The following is a 12,165-nucleotide window of genomic DNA, read 5'->3' on the forward strand; positions in this document are numbered from 1 at the left end:
CTTTAGCACACATTACAAGTGTACTTGGAAACAGCCACGGCTCAACTGCTCTGCACAATGCTAAAACGCAACATTTAAAGTCATTGTCGCTGAGATTTAACCTTATGGCACAGCTATTTATTTCTGAAAAACAGGCTCTCTATATGCTGGCCTCATTCAGTACTTTTATGTTGGAGGAGCTCTGCCTTTGTAATTGGACAGTGCCACCAGTTTCTCATGACAAGAGAATCTGAAAGGGTACATTGAGAGGGTTTGGGCCTGGATACTTGCATCCAGTCAAAGCTGGGAAGAGACACCAAGTTCTACAGCTCTGTCAGTTCTGCCCCCAGCTCACATCTAGGTGAGAAATATATCTATTTTACGTGAGAGAGAAAGACACTCTACACATAGATTATAGATGCAAACAAGAGAGAAACTTGTGCAGGAGAGATTCCTCGAGGTCGTCTCCCTTTTCTGATGGGACCGAGGACTGAGTGGCAACATTACCCATCAAGTCTGCAAGCAGAATCACTCACCTAATGCTGTCACCACCACACTGACTGGTGCAGACGTCCTCTCCACCACCTTGTGCCAGCTCCCATTGTGCAGGGGTACCCAGATAGCTGCTTCACAGAAGTAGTAGCCAGAGTCTTCCACATCCACATCCCGCACCAACAGGCGATAGGAGTTCCTGTCTACGTGGCTCAGGCTGATCAGAGTTGAATCACTGACAACAGAATCACGGTCCATGCTCAGCAAAAGCTGAGCATCCGCCAAGGTATCATCAGGTGATGCAGAAAAATACCACATCACCTCTGCCTGGAAAATACCACTCCTGTCTGTTGTGATGTTGCACGTAAGATCCAGGGAGTCTCTTTCAGTCACAGACACATTGCTTGTTGAGATGACCACATCTAGAGCTTAGAAATAGAGACACAAAAATTCAAACAGAAAATACTTTTTTATTCGTTATTCGTAATAAAAGGAATCCGCTGTAAGTTATTCAGGACTTCATGTTCTATAACAGGAGCTTCTGAAGCAGCTCAGCAGCCCTACCTTCAAATGCCTGTTGGGCATTGAGCTGAGTGATCTATTACAAGGGAGTACACATTATCAAGTCAAGCAAGGGGTGTGTGATGAGGGCAGGGAAGAGAAAGAGAGGGAGAACAGCATTTCTGCAGTTCAACAGCAAATGGTCAATGAAGGTTTTGTCCCAGTCACAGACCACATGTCACCTTCACACAGCAGGAAAAGGTGTACAGGATTTTCCATTCCCACAGGAGGGTCAAAGTGTTTGGGAACTATCTCTCAGAAGAGAAAGCATCCACAGAAATCACTAGGACTACATTAGAATTCAACTTGGTTTCTGATGACATGTTTTTGAGCTCCTCTAACAGAACAGATTTAGATGAGAAGCAGCGATGGCCACATGCTGGAGTCCTGACTGACCTCAGGTGTGTTGCAGAAAAATGAAATGGAAGCTAACAGAAGGCAGCAGTAACTCCCTATACTCCTGACACCTCCACTTACTGCTCTGAGAACGCACACTGGGGACTTTATAGCAACACCAACAGCCACTGAAAATACATTTAACAATCTCCTCCACTGGCTAGTGAATATTTTTAATATACATAGCACATATGGTCACAGTCAGCATGCAAACAGGACCTTCTGCATTCTGTAGCTTTCCAGGTTGGCCACAGTTTTGTTAAAAGAAAACCATGGGATCAGTGTCAAGGCCAGATGTAGAGAAGCTGTCCTTAGTTACTGGCGAGAGGTGAACCAGCAGCACTGTGTGTGTTCATTTGTAACACTCAGTGCAAATCATTCACCAAGTTACCTGCCTACCACATGTCTTCACTTGCTCATTCCCTCATTCCACACTGCCTAAAGATTAGATCTGTGTCTCAGTGCAGCACCGTTCCCACACTGTATAACTCGGCTGCCCTTAGAAGTCTCCACTGAGGCCAGTGGACAGGGCTGCTACAGCACTGAGCAGTGGCTCTTCTCAGCAGACCTACAACCAAGACCATGAATAAGAACACTGACACCTGCTTTATACAGCCAGCTATGTCTCTGCTGCAGTTTAGCGACCTCTGTGTAAAGCCATGTTCTACATAATAGTTACCCATCTGTAAAAACTTCCTAGGATTACCACCTGGAAAGAGAGACAACGTGTAAAGGTTAGAGCCAAACTGAGCAGTCAGAACTGTATTGCCAGTAAAACCAAGCAATGCTCATCTCACCCCTCACCACCTGATAACACAGAGCAGTCAAACTGAACAGAGGGTAGCAAGCCCCACCTGAGTGGTAAAACAAAGTCCAGATGAATATCTCACTGGGACTTGCCTCACTGTCTTATCATGGGATTGGAATCAGTGGGAAAGCCTAGCTAATTTAACAGACTAATAACCAGAATACAAAATAAGATTCATCTGCAAGGTTAAGAGTAGTGTTTCTCCGAGGAACGTTTCCTCTTCATGAAATAGTGATGGGCATTCAGAATCTGGCAGAATATGTACACAGAGGGACTTGGAGAGAGTTTACCCATAGGTATATAACCATTTACAACTCAAGTTCATTTTAGCATGCAAGTGCAGAGATTTCGGATGTCAGCACAAGATTCTCTCCAAGTCCTACTACAGAATGTTTATACAACTTTTTGCTGGAGAATAACCTATCCCATTTAGCACCACTTTGAAAAAGACTTCACGCCCCTAACAAAGTGCCAATGCTGCCAATGACTGAGCTAAAAGTGAAAGCAAAAGAACTCTTAAAAACAAACCACAAAACAAACAAAACTTCCCACAAACAAACAAAACCACACACCCAAACCACATCAAAAAAACTATAATACTACTGGTCCTGGCCACCCCTCACCCTCTTTTCAGCCACTGATTAAACCCCACCTGCTTAAACCAAACTCTCCAAGTGTGACAAAACATAGAATTACACCTCTTAATTAGGCAAATCCTGCCTCAGCAGAGAGCACCTGCAAGCTTTACTGTGCAACAGACACCCTGAAAAAGAGGGGGCAGATTGATCCCGTCACATTTCACAGGCTAAGTACCACCAGGATACTAAAACTACATCCAAATGAGATAGTCAAAAAACCCCAGAGTTTTGGGTTCTCCTTACAGTGATTAAAGGATTACAAAAATGAAAAGATACCCTTGCTGTCTGAATACCTCTAAAACACCACGATAATCTCATATTTCTGAGGGAACATCATTGCCTGTTTTTCCACCCATTGAGTGATAAGATGCATCACCCCCGCTCTCCCTCCTCAAACTAGCAGTGATAATGCTAATGTAATTAAGTGCTTAATGCATCTAGTCCTGAAATGTATATGGGCAGGGATATCTGGATATCCTCAGCACAGCACTGTATGTATTTTTGTCTCCTTAGTCAAGCATGCCATGATGTGTTTAACAGAACCATTACTGTCCTAGACCCCTGCCAACACAGTAGAGCAATGAGACCAGTGATCCAGTGTCAGTGATAAAAATCATTGAATAATTTGTCCTGTTAAATTACCACTGCCTTCCTCCTTTTTCTTGATATGTCATTTTAATAAGCAACATACAGAAGAGCTTCACACCTATCACTGAATCACAAGCCACATTCACAGGGGAAGTGCAGTTGCTTAGTGCTAGGGGGTAACCTTATATTAAGAAGAGAGCAGAGAAAAGGTATGGTGTGCTCAGTGATTAAAGACAATGCTTATTTAAGAAATATTAAAACCAGGAGCCATCTAAAGTGAACTAAGGATGAAATAAAATTTTGGCCTAGGCATCTAAGAGGTTCCAGGCAATCCTTGCATGCCATCAATCCCCCTCTTGCCCTCCAAAATAAAAGCTAGAAAAACCATGCCAAACATTTTCTGTTGACTCAGACAGCCCTCTGGATTCTCCTGGAATGTATCCTCACTTCCTCCAGCTCGGCCAGTTTCTGCTCTCGAAGCACCCCAGTGCGGACGCAGCGCCGCAGTGACCCGGCCCATCGGTGACACTCACCCGTCCGCTGGATGGACACGCTCGCTATCTCCACGCTCTTCTCCTGGATCCTCTGCCACGAGCCATCGGCCCCTCTCACCCACTCGCTCACGAGACACCTGTAGGCCCCCCCGTCCGCCGAGGACGCCTGGGACACGGACAGCCGGTACGTGTCGTTGGCTCCCGTGTCCAGGCGGATATCTCCACTGCGGTACCGCTCCTCGTAGCCGGGACCCGGCTGGAACTTGCCCTCGTGAGTCAAAGACAGGATGTCCCGCCAAGCTGATCCACTTTTGATCTGCCAGGTCACGTGCAGGTGAGTGTGCTCCGGAGAGGTGGTAACTGCCGAGCAGCGCAGCCTGAAGGAGTCCCCCTCAGACAGGCGGAGCGGCATCGAGGAACGTCCTTTTGAGCCGCTCACGGACAAGCCATCGGAAATCACTGTTTAAAAAGAAGAATAAGAGACCAAAAAACACAAGCATCATAACACAGAAGCAAGAAGAGAACACCCACACTGACCTGCTAAGACATGAGGTAGTAAAACTACCACAGAGCAACACCCGGACAATCATTTCTTCTTCCACACACAAATATATTCCGGGAACAAGGAAATTCAGCTGAAAAACCATTAAAGGAAATTCTCTGCTTTAAACAAGCCAAGAAAAGAATTCATTTATCCTTCTCCTCACTTCAGTTTCTCATCCAAATATCATTCTGTCTATTCCTGTCCAGAATTGTCTTGATTTTCATGTGAGTAAAAGATAAAGACATTGGGGAAAAAAAATAGTCTCCCAATTTATTACTGAAGAGCTCTAAATAAGAGAGCAAGGATAGGGTGTGACTGTAGTATCAGCATTCTAAAGGGCAAAAGGAAGATTACCTTTTTCATACAGAAAGATCCCTAAATGACACTAAAAGTGAGAGAGAAGAAAGATAGCCTGGGGTTTTTACCTAAAGTTAGCTTCTCTACACAGAGGTTTAAGGACATGAAATACTTGCAGACATCTTCAGAAAACCCACTGCTTAGTGCTTTATTTACATATTTATTAGACAGAAAAAAAAGGAAAGTGAAGTTCATAGTAAGCACTCTCTTCACCTCAAATGCCTTTGCTATCATACTTCTCAATTTTCAATTTTGGCTTTAGGAGAATTAAACGAGAACGAGAAGAAAAAAGAATTAAAAAAAAAATCACAGCGATCATAAACAACAGAAATTCAACATTCTTAAGGGTACATCTATAACCAATATCAAAACCAAATTTAAAGCACACCTCACTCTTCAGAAATACCTTTCACTTGGACCTCTGCATCATAATTTCCCTGAACGGTGGCATCAGTGCTGGGCGTGGAGCACTTGTATCTCCCTTGGTCAGCTGGCTGGATGTTTCTAATCACAAGTTCCACAGCATCGTTGCTGCTCCGTCTCAGTTTGATATCCCCGCGGCCCACGCGTTTTTGGTACTCCTCAGAGGTGAAGGTAGAATCCCAGGTACTCACTATCCGCACGAAGTCAGTGTCCCGGGAGAACTCCCAGTCAAAGTTCTGCTCACTGGGTCCATCATAGTCACTAACGCTGCAGGGGATCACCACCTCCGTGCCCACCACTCGAATCAGAGGACCTTTGGGCACTCTCACAACACGCCCTCTGCAGAAAGCTAGGCAGGGGAATGAAAAGAGAACACACAGTTAATTACCAGGATAGACTTTAAAAAAAAAAAGGTCTAATAAGGTTGGGCATCCCACTCCGCAGAAAGCTAGAACCAGTAAAGGCAATATTTCCCATTAAGATTTAATCTCACTGGAGCAGGAGTTCCTAAATACATCACTTTTAGTGTGGGCAATCTTGGTTTCATTGCTTATATAATGCCACGCTAGGCAACAAAACACTCGTGGAGAAAAAAATTGTAAAGAATAAAAAAAGGAGATAACTATCATAGATCCAGTGGGCAGCAGTATCTCTGCTACAAGCCAAGTGCTACCTAAGATGCTTAAACAACAATAAGTGATCTTCATTACTGCAATGAGGGCATAATCTAATCAGGAATTTTCATAAGACTTCTGCTGATAGCATTTGGAGGGTTTGAAACAGGAAACGCACTCTCCCCTAGTTTGAGGGCCATGAGAACTCTAAGTTTATGTTTTCCAAAAATGAGCATAGTCACTGCTGCCCTGAAGGGTCATGGCTTCTCTAACACAGGTGAGATTCTTTGCCTTCCAAACCGATTTAAAAGGAAGAACTGATTATAACAGACATGGTTTGGTTGAGTGGATTTCTGCAACCACACCTACTTCTAGCACACTTTTCTTCTTTGGTGAAAGCCCAGAACATGGGAGCATAAGCACATCAGGCTCCCTCCAAAGCAGAGGAACACACGGTGCTCAGACCATGTTTTCTGGGATTGTCTGCTTTGATTCATAATTCCAGTAAGAGAAATCTCTTCAGAGATAGGTACTACCTAAATTCAGTCTCCAAACATGAACAGCCTAGTGCATCCCACCAGCTCCATATCCACGGCAAAATATTTTAGTGGCCAGGTAGAACAGAAGGCAGAACACTGAAGGATAGTTCTTGATAAAACCAAGTAGATGTCTAGCAATATCAAAAGCAGTTAGACCAAAGGTTGATCTGGGACAGGCAAAGCCAAATTTAAACAAACAATCCCCCAGCAGAAAGTACAGCAACCCACAATGGCTCCAATTCACCAGCTACATTGGGAAAGCCATGAACACCAATATACTTGCTGAGTTTTCCCCTTCTATCACTCTGCACATCTTCTTGCTCTAGATTAAGGCCCCACTTGCTGACTTAGAACCATCATACCAATAGGTATGGGCAAAAGAGAGTCTTGTGGACAGAAACTACCCACTGGAGAACCTGTTATAAAGTGCAGCTTGTCCCTCCAGAGCAGTGTGGAGGAGGATGTGTTAAAGAATAAGATTTCTGTGGCCATTTAAAAACTACACAAGCAGTTGTACACACTGAGCACAACTACAAGAGAAAAAAGGGTATTTTTATTCCCCAGTTACAGTTCAGCAAACAGTTGAACCAAGAACTGACACTGCCTTTACCTCCCCAGTTCGTAACTCCTACCACGCTCTTTACTTTGCAGGCTGTTCACGTGTCCAGGCTCAGCCATAATAGTCCAATTTCCTCACTGTCATGACCTTCTGTATTTAACATCAGTACTTCATTAAACTTATTTGTAATGCAGACTGGGGTTAATCTCTTACCCCTTATATCCCTCCCAGAAGACTGTTATTATGTACCTGATTAAGTGATTGACTAGCCCTAATAACAACTGGACTTCTCTGCACCATTCACATGAGCATTGGAGAGAAAAACCTCCATTGCCAATGTACTGTTCCACAGCCAGATGTCTTTAAGGACATCTCTCCTAACCCAAGCACCACACAGCAAAATCATCAATACAGGAAAACAACCAACAAAAAATAAAGCAAGCAACGGTGCTCTGATATGTATTTCCTCACAAAATCTTAAATTGCATTCAATCCTCCAACTTATCCTCTTACAGAACATGGTAACAGCAGCAGGTAAGCTTTAAAGCACTGCCTGACAGCCAAACTAGCTTCCAGCAGACCACTGTGGGAAGTCAGCTCAGGATCCTGACTGAGGGCACTCCTCAAACACTGACATCTCTCTAGAAAATACTCTCCCATGACACTAAAACAAGCAGACAACACTGTTCTGTGTGTGTCCTCAGCTGTAGACCCACATACCGTGCACTGCACTAATCCAATCTAGAGGTGACAAAGGCATGACTAATGTGGCAAGGGCTGCACATTTGTGTTTGAGATTAGCACCGACAGCCCAGTTTCTCCTCTTCCAAGGTCACTAAAGACCCTTTGACACTAAATAAAGGTGGGGGATGATTAGCACCTTCCCAAGAAAAGGCAAGCCAAAGGGAAAGAGGAGCACACAGGGACTCCTCCCAGGATCTATTCGGAGTCCATGCCCTACTGCTGTTAAGCAATGACTATCCCCCTCTTCACAGCACAGTCCCACAAGCAATTCCTGTTTAACCCGAGGCTGGAAGGAGGGCAGTGGAACAGGCTGCAGAGGAGAAAAGGGACAAGTTGTAACAGAATTTTATACTTTGCAAACAATAAGATTTGTTATTAAGATAAATCAGGATTCTCGTAAGGCAGGAGCAGAGGCAACATCTCAACACAAGAGAATGAGCACTTCCTGCAGAGCACCTGCTGTGCCCTGCCCACAGGTAAGGAGGAGCGTGCACAGGGCAGATCCTCCAAGTGTGAGCTGCATTTCTAAGTGACCCAGCAGGCTGTGAATTCAAGGTTCTGCCTTTCATCCTGCAGCAAGAACACCTCTAGCTACTAAACAAGGTGTTATGTTCTCTGCTGTGCATTAGGGATTAGTATTTCATGTCCTGTAGCAGAAGGCACAGAGCTACAGACACTGATCTTGGCAAAGGGTGAGCTCCATAATACTCTGGCAGATGAGTGAGGAGCTTTTACAAATATTTTATTCTTACAGAGACCTGTGTTACTTGCATACACTCCCTCATCTTCCCAGAGCAATCGAAGCTCAGCTCTCATGATACAAGAGCTTCAAACCCTGTAAAATTGTTGGAAACATTTATTTTTCATGACACCTAGTATATTTCACTGGTAATATAACATGACATGTTCTTAATGAATTCACTTGAATCCAATTTAACTGTAGAAACAGATGGAGGAGGACAAAACAATGTATACACTAGTGACAGAAAACAACAGAAGTTTGACAATTCAGTATTTTTCAGTATCACTGAGCTCACCAAAGATCTGTATTTAGTAAGAACTCAGTAGCTGGTTCTGTATCATAAACTGCAATGCTAGACATCAAACTTGCCTGAGCACAAGATTAATTGCCTAAATACAAAACTTTACTTTTTACAGAGTTACCCAGACCACCAGATGAAATTGCAAGGAACTGTATTCCAAAACAAGTAGTAATGGAGCACCTGTAAGGAGGCCAGCACACAAACATGAGGCATGGGACTTGTTCCTTGGGCTCATTAGACTGGTGACAGGACTGTTGTGCAGCACTGGTCCTTTTGCAGAGCTGGGCCACAAACACACAAAACGTAAGTCAACCACAAAGCCTTAATGGCTATTTGCCAAGCACTTGGTCAGAGGATTGTCCCAAGGGAATGCATGAAATACTCCACTGGGAGCACAGACAAAGTGGGGCTCAAGGTAGAATAATAAATTGGGGTCTGCCATATGAATAATACAGAGCCAAGACAGCACAGACATAGCCAAGGCAGTTTTGGGCTAGCATTTGTTCCCTAGCGATGGTCCATACAGTACTTAAATTAATTTGTCCCATCACTTAGATGCACCATCTCATTGCTGTCATTACATGAAATCCTTTTAAAAAGGAGAACAAGGAAAGCAGATGACTGGATAGGTTGTGAAGTCAGTCTGAGTACATTAAATAGCAACCTGTCATTTTTAGGATAACCAAGAAAACAAGGTAGTAAAATAGTGCAGGATCTACAGAACAGATAATCTGTTTAAACTCTGAACAAGCTACAAAACTCCAGAAGGAAAGGGCTGCTAGGGATTTCCTCTTGGATTAGGGACACTGCTATAGATGTGGAAAGCCTTCCAGGAGCTTCATCTTCACACACGTTTTGCACCTACATATCACTTCTGAAAGAACAAGATGAAAAGTAACCTGTGGAGTCGTCCACAAGGCTGAGAAGGAATTACTGTTGCAAAGAACATACTTGTGCTTCAGCACTCTCTTTCACAAGGTGCTTCCTCCAGCCTGCACCAGACAGCTCTATCTAATAAGAAAACATGTTCTCTTAGGAGCCCAGAGAAGGAGGTCGACTCCACATCCGCCAGCCAAAGGAAAATGCAATGTGACATGCAGTAGGAAGCCAATTAAAGCCAAAAAAGTAAGAGCTAACGAATGAGTAAATTGGCTCAGACTAAGCACTCGAGCCTCTGCATCAGAAAGACTTAGAACACACAGTCCAGCTCCTCAACCAAGGCAGTCACAGGAGACACAGCGACAACTTTGCTGACGCCTTTCATCTCAAAAGAGCTTTCCGAACAAAAGGTTGTTTCATTTGCCAACTAAACATTACCATGTCTGGGAAGGAAATACAGCAGCCCTTTCAGATTCACAACAGTTTATGACAGGAAAAAAAAAGTACTGCAGCCAGCTGTGCAAATGGTGGTAAGGATCTTCCCTCCCTGAACTCCTCCATTTATTTCCAATCTAGGTATGACCTTGCTGCAGCACTGTGTAAGTGAGGGGGCTGAGCAGGGGCAAGCCTTCCTGGAGTACGAGCCACACAGGAGTTATGAGCAATGGATCCCCCACCATGATAGCTGTGGCCTCTGTCTCCTCTTTCCAGCAAAATCCCAAACCTCCCACATCTGTACTGCACTGCTTAACTACGGTGTATGTGATGCATGAAAGCCATTTTACAGACTGAAGGAAAAAAAGATTTTATTTCTGCATATTTTTTGTTGTTCCACCAAAGTCACATCCACACAAATCCTCTGCCTCCATTTTTTAAAAAGAAACGATCAGGCTCCTGCTGAGAAGCATTCAGGGACTTTCCCTAGTGAGCAGGCAGGTGAAGGCACAGGCAGCACACCACATATTCACAGGCTCTTCTCTTGGGAAGGAGAACCAAAGCATATCAGCACGGGAGATTATAATCCCTATCTCCAACCAGCCCCTTTTCCCCTTGCCTCTTCTCTTTCAGTTATCATCAGGCAACTACACATCAAGAATGTCATCTGTGACTATCTGGGAGAGAAAGAACAAGTTATAACAAACATGCCTATAATGTTTGAAAACCTTCCAATACTGTTAAGGCAATTTTTGTTTTAATATCTCTAATATTATTTTCCTAGAAGTAACACATTTACACAAACAACAAGTTGCTTTGGGATTTCCTCCACTTTTTAAATGCAATCAGGTAAATTTTCTATCCTACGCTGTATATGCCTGAGAGGAAAAGTCAGAGAGATTAAGCAAAAAAATGAAATTATTTAAGTACCAGAAATGCAGCTAACTATTGAAATTTCTTTACTGGTCTCAAAAATAAAAGAAAAAAACCCCAAAGCTAAATAAGTGAGATGTCTTACCATTCCTGCTTAACACATGACATCATCATACTCTTCTTTCAGTACAAACACACAGTAGGGGATTGGGAGATATGCTGAATAAAGGGGTAGGCTCTTGCTATTCTTTCCAAATTACAACATTCAGATCACTCTAGCCAGCAGAAGCAACCCACACCTTACAATCAGACAGCCTGCACAGGGAAGGAACAAGGGGCTCCTTTAAAAGAGACCAAATTTGATTCTTTATGTCAAAGCTGTAATCACCACAGCAGCTTGGAATCATTTGAGGCACACAGGGCTCCCTCCATACCTTGCAAGCCAACAGCAGTGTTACACCTCCCTGACTGCAACACTCCCTACCTAAAAAAAGACTGACAGATTTTTATGGCTTGAAAGATTTGCAGCATATCATCTGAAGATATCAGAGAAGAGCAAATGAGAGAGTCCGTGAGAGAGACATTTACATTGTTCTTTCCCAGGCGGTTAGGATTCTTTTTTTAGATAATGTAGAGCTCTGATCAAAAGGAATTAGCCTGGGTGTAATTGCTTAAAACCCATTATCTCTATCAGGATGAAGAAACACATACTGCATCTTAAGTGGAGCCTCAGAAATGCTATCAAGCTGCAAGGCTGCTGGATTGCTCTTATCTCCATTCCATCTGAGATACCTCAGAAAAGCCACATCTCCAGCACAGGGTGAAAGAGTAAGTACCTTCCCAGTTGAACTCCATCTATTACCACATGGATTAACATCCACATGAAAGCATGTGAATGTTAATTTTGCAGCACAGGAACAACCTGCTGTCTTTGCCATTCACCCCCCTCACCTAACGCCGCCAATAAACGGGATTTCAAAAGCACCTAAGCAAACCATAAGGTTTTCACTAGGACAAAGTTATCACAGAAGCACAAATGGTTTGGGTTGAAGGGACCTTTAAAGATCATCTAGTTCCACCATGCCTGCCACGGGCAGGGACATCTCGCACTAGACCAGACTGTTCAAAGTTCCAGCCAACCTGACCTTGGACACTTCAAACGATGGGGCTTTTCTGGGCAACCTGCTCCAGTATCTTAC

At 43.7% G+C, this 12,165-nt stretch overlaps 1 protein-coding gene across 3 annotated transcripts in view; it reads right to left on the minus strand.

Annotated features, from left to right (window-relative positions):
* Positions 1-12,165, minus strand: part of PTGFRN (prostaglandin F2 receptor inhibitor) — a 66,836-nt gene that overhangs the window by 33,053 nt on the left and 21,618 nt on the right. For 2 of the 3 annotated variants that reach the window (XM_051780263.1, XM_051780262.1), the window contains exons 2-4: positions 5,264-5,629; positions 3,996-4,415; positions 516-899 (exon numbers count right to left, since the gene is read on the minus strand). In XM_051780263.1, the coding sequence (XP_051636223.1) occupies positions 516-899; positions 3,996-4,415; positions 5,264-5,629 (1,170 nt within the window). Of the gene's footprint in view, positions 1-515; positions 900-3,995; positions 4,416-5,263; positions 5,630-12,165 lie in introns of those variants that run through there. The other variant, XM_051780264.1, reaches the window with a different exon arrangement.

This window comes from Manacus candei, unplaced genomic scaffold (assembly GCF_025592945.1).
Source record: "Manacus candei isolate 608988 ecotype Guabito, Panama unplaced genomic scaffold, ASM2559294v1 h1tg000014l, whole genome shotgun sequence".
In the NCBI taxonomy this organism is placed as follows: domain Eukaryota; kingdom Metazoa; phylum Chordata; class Aves; order Passeriformes; family Pipridae; genus Manacus; species Manacus candei.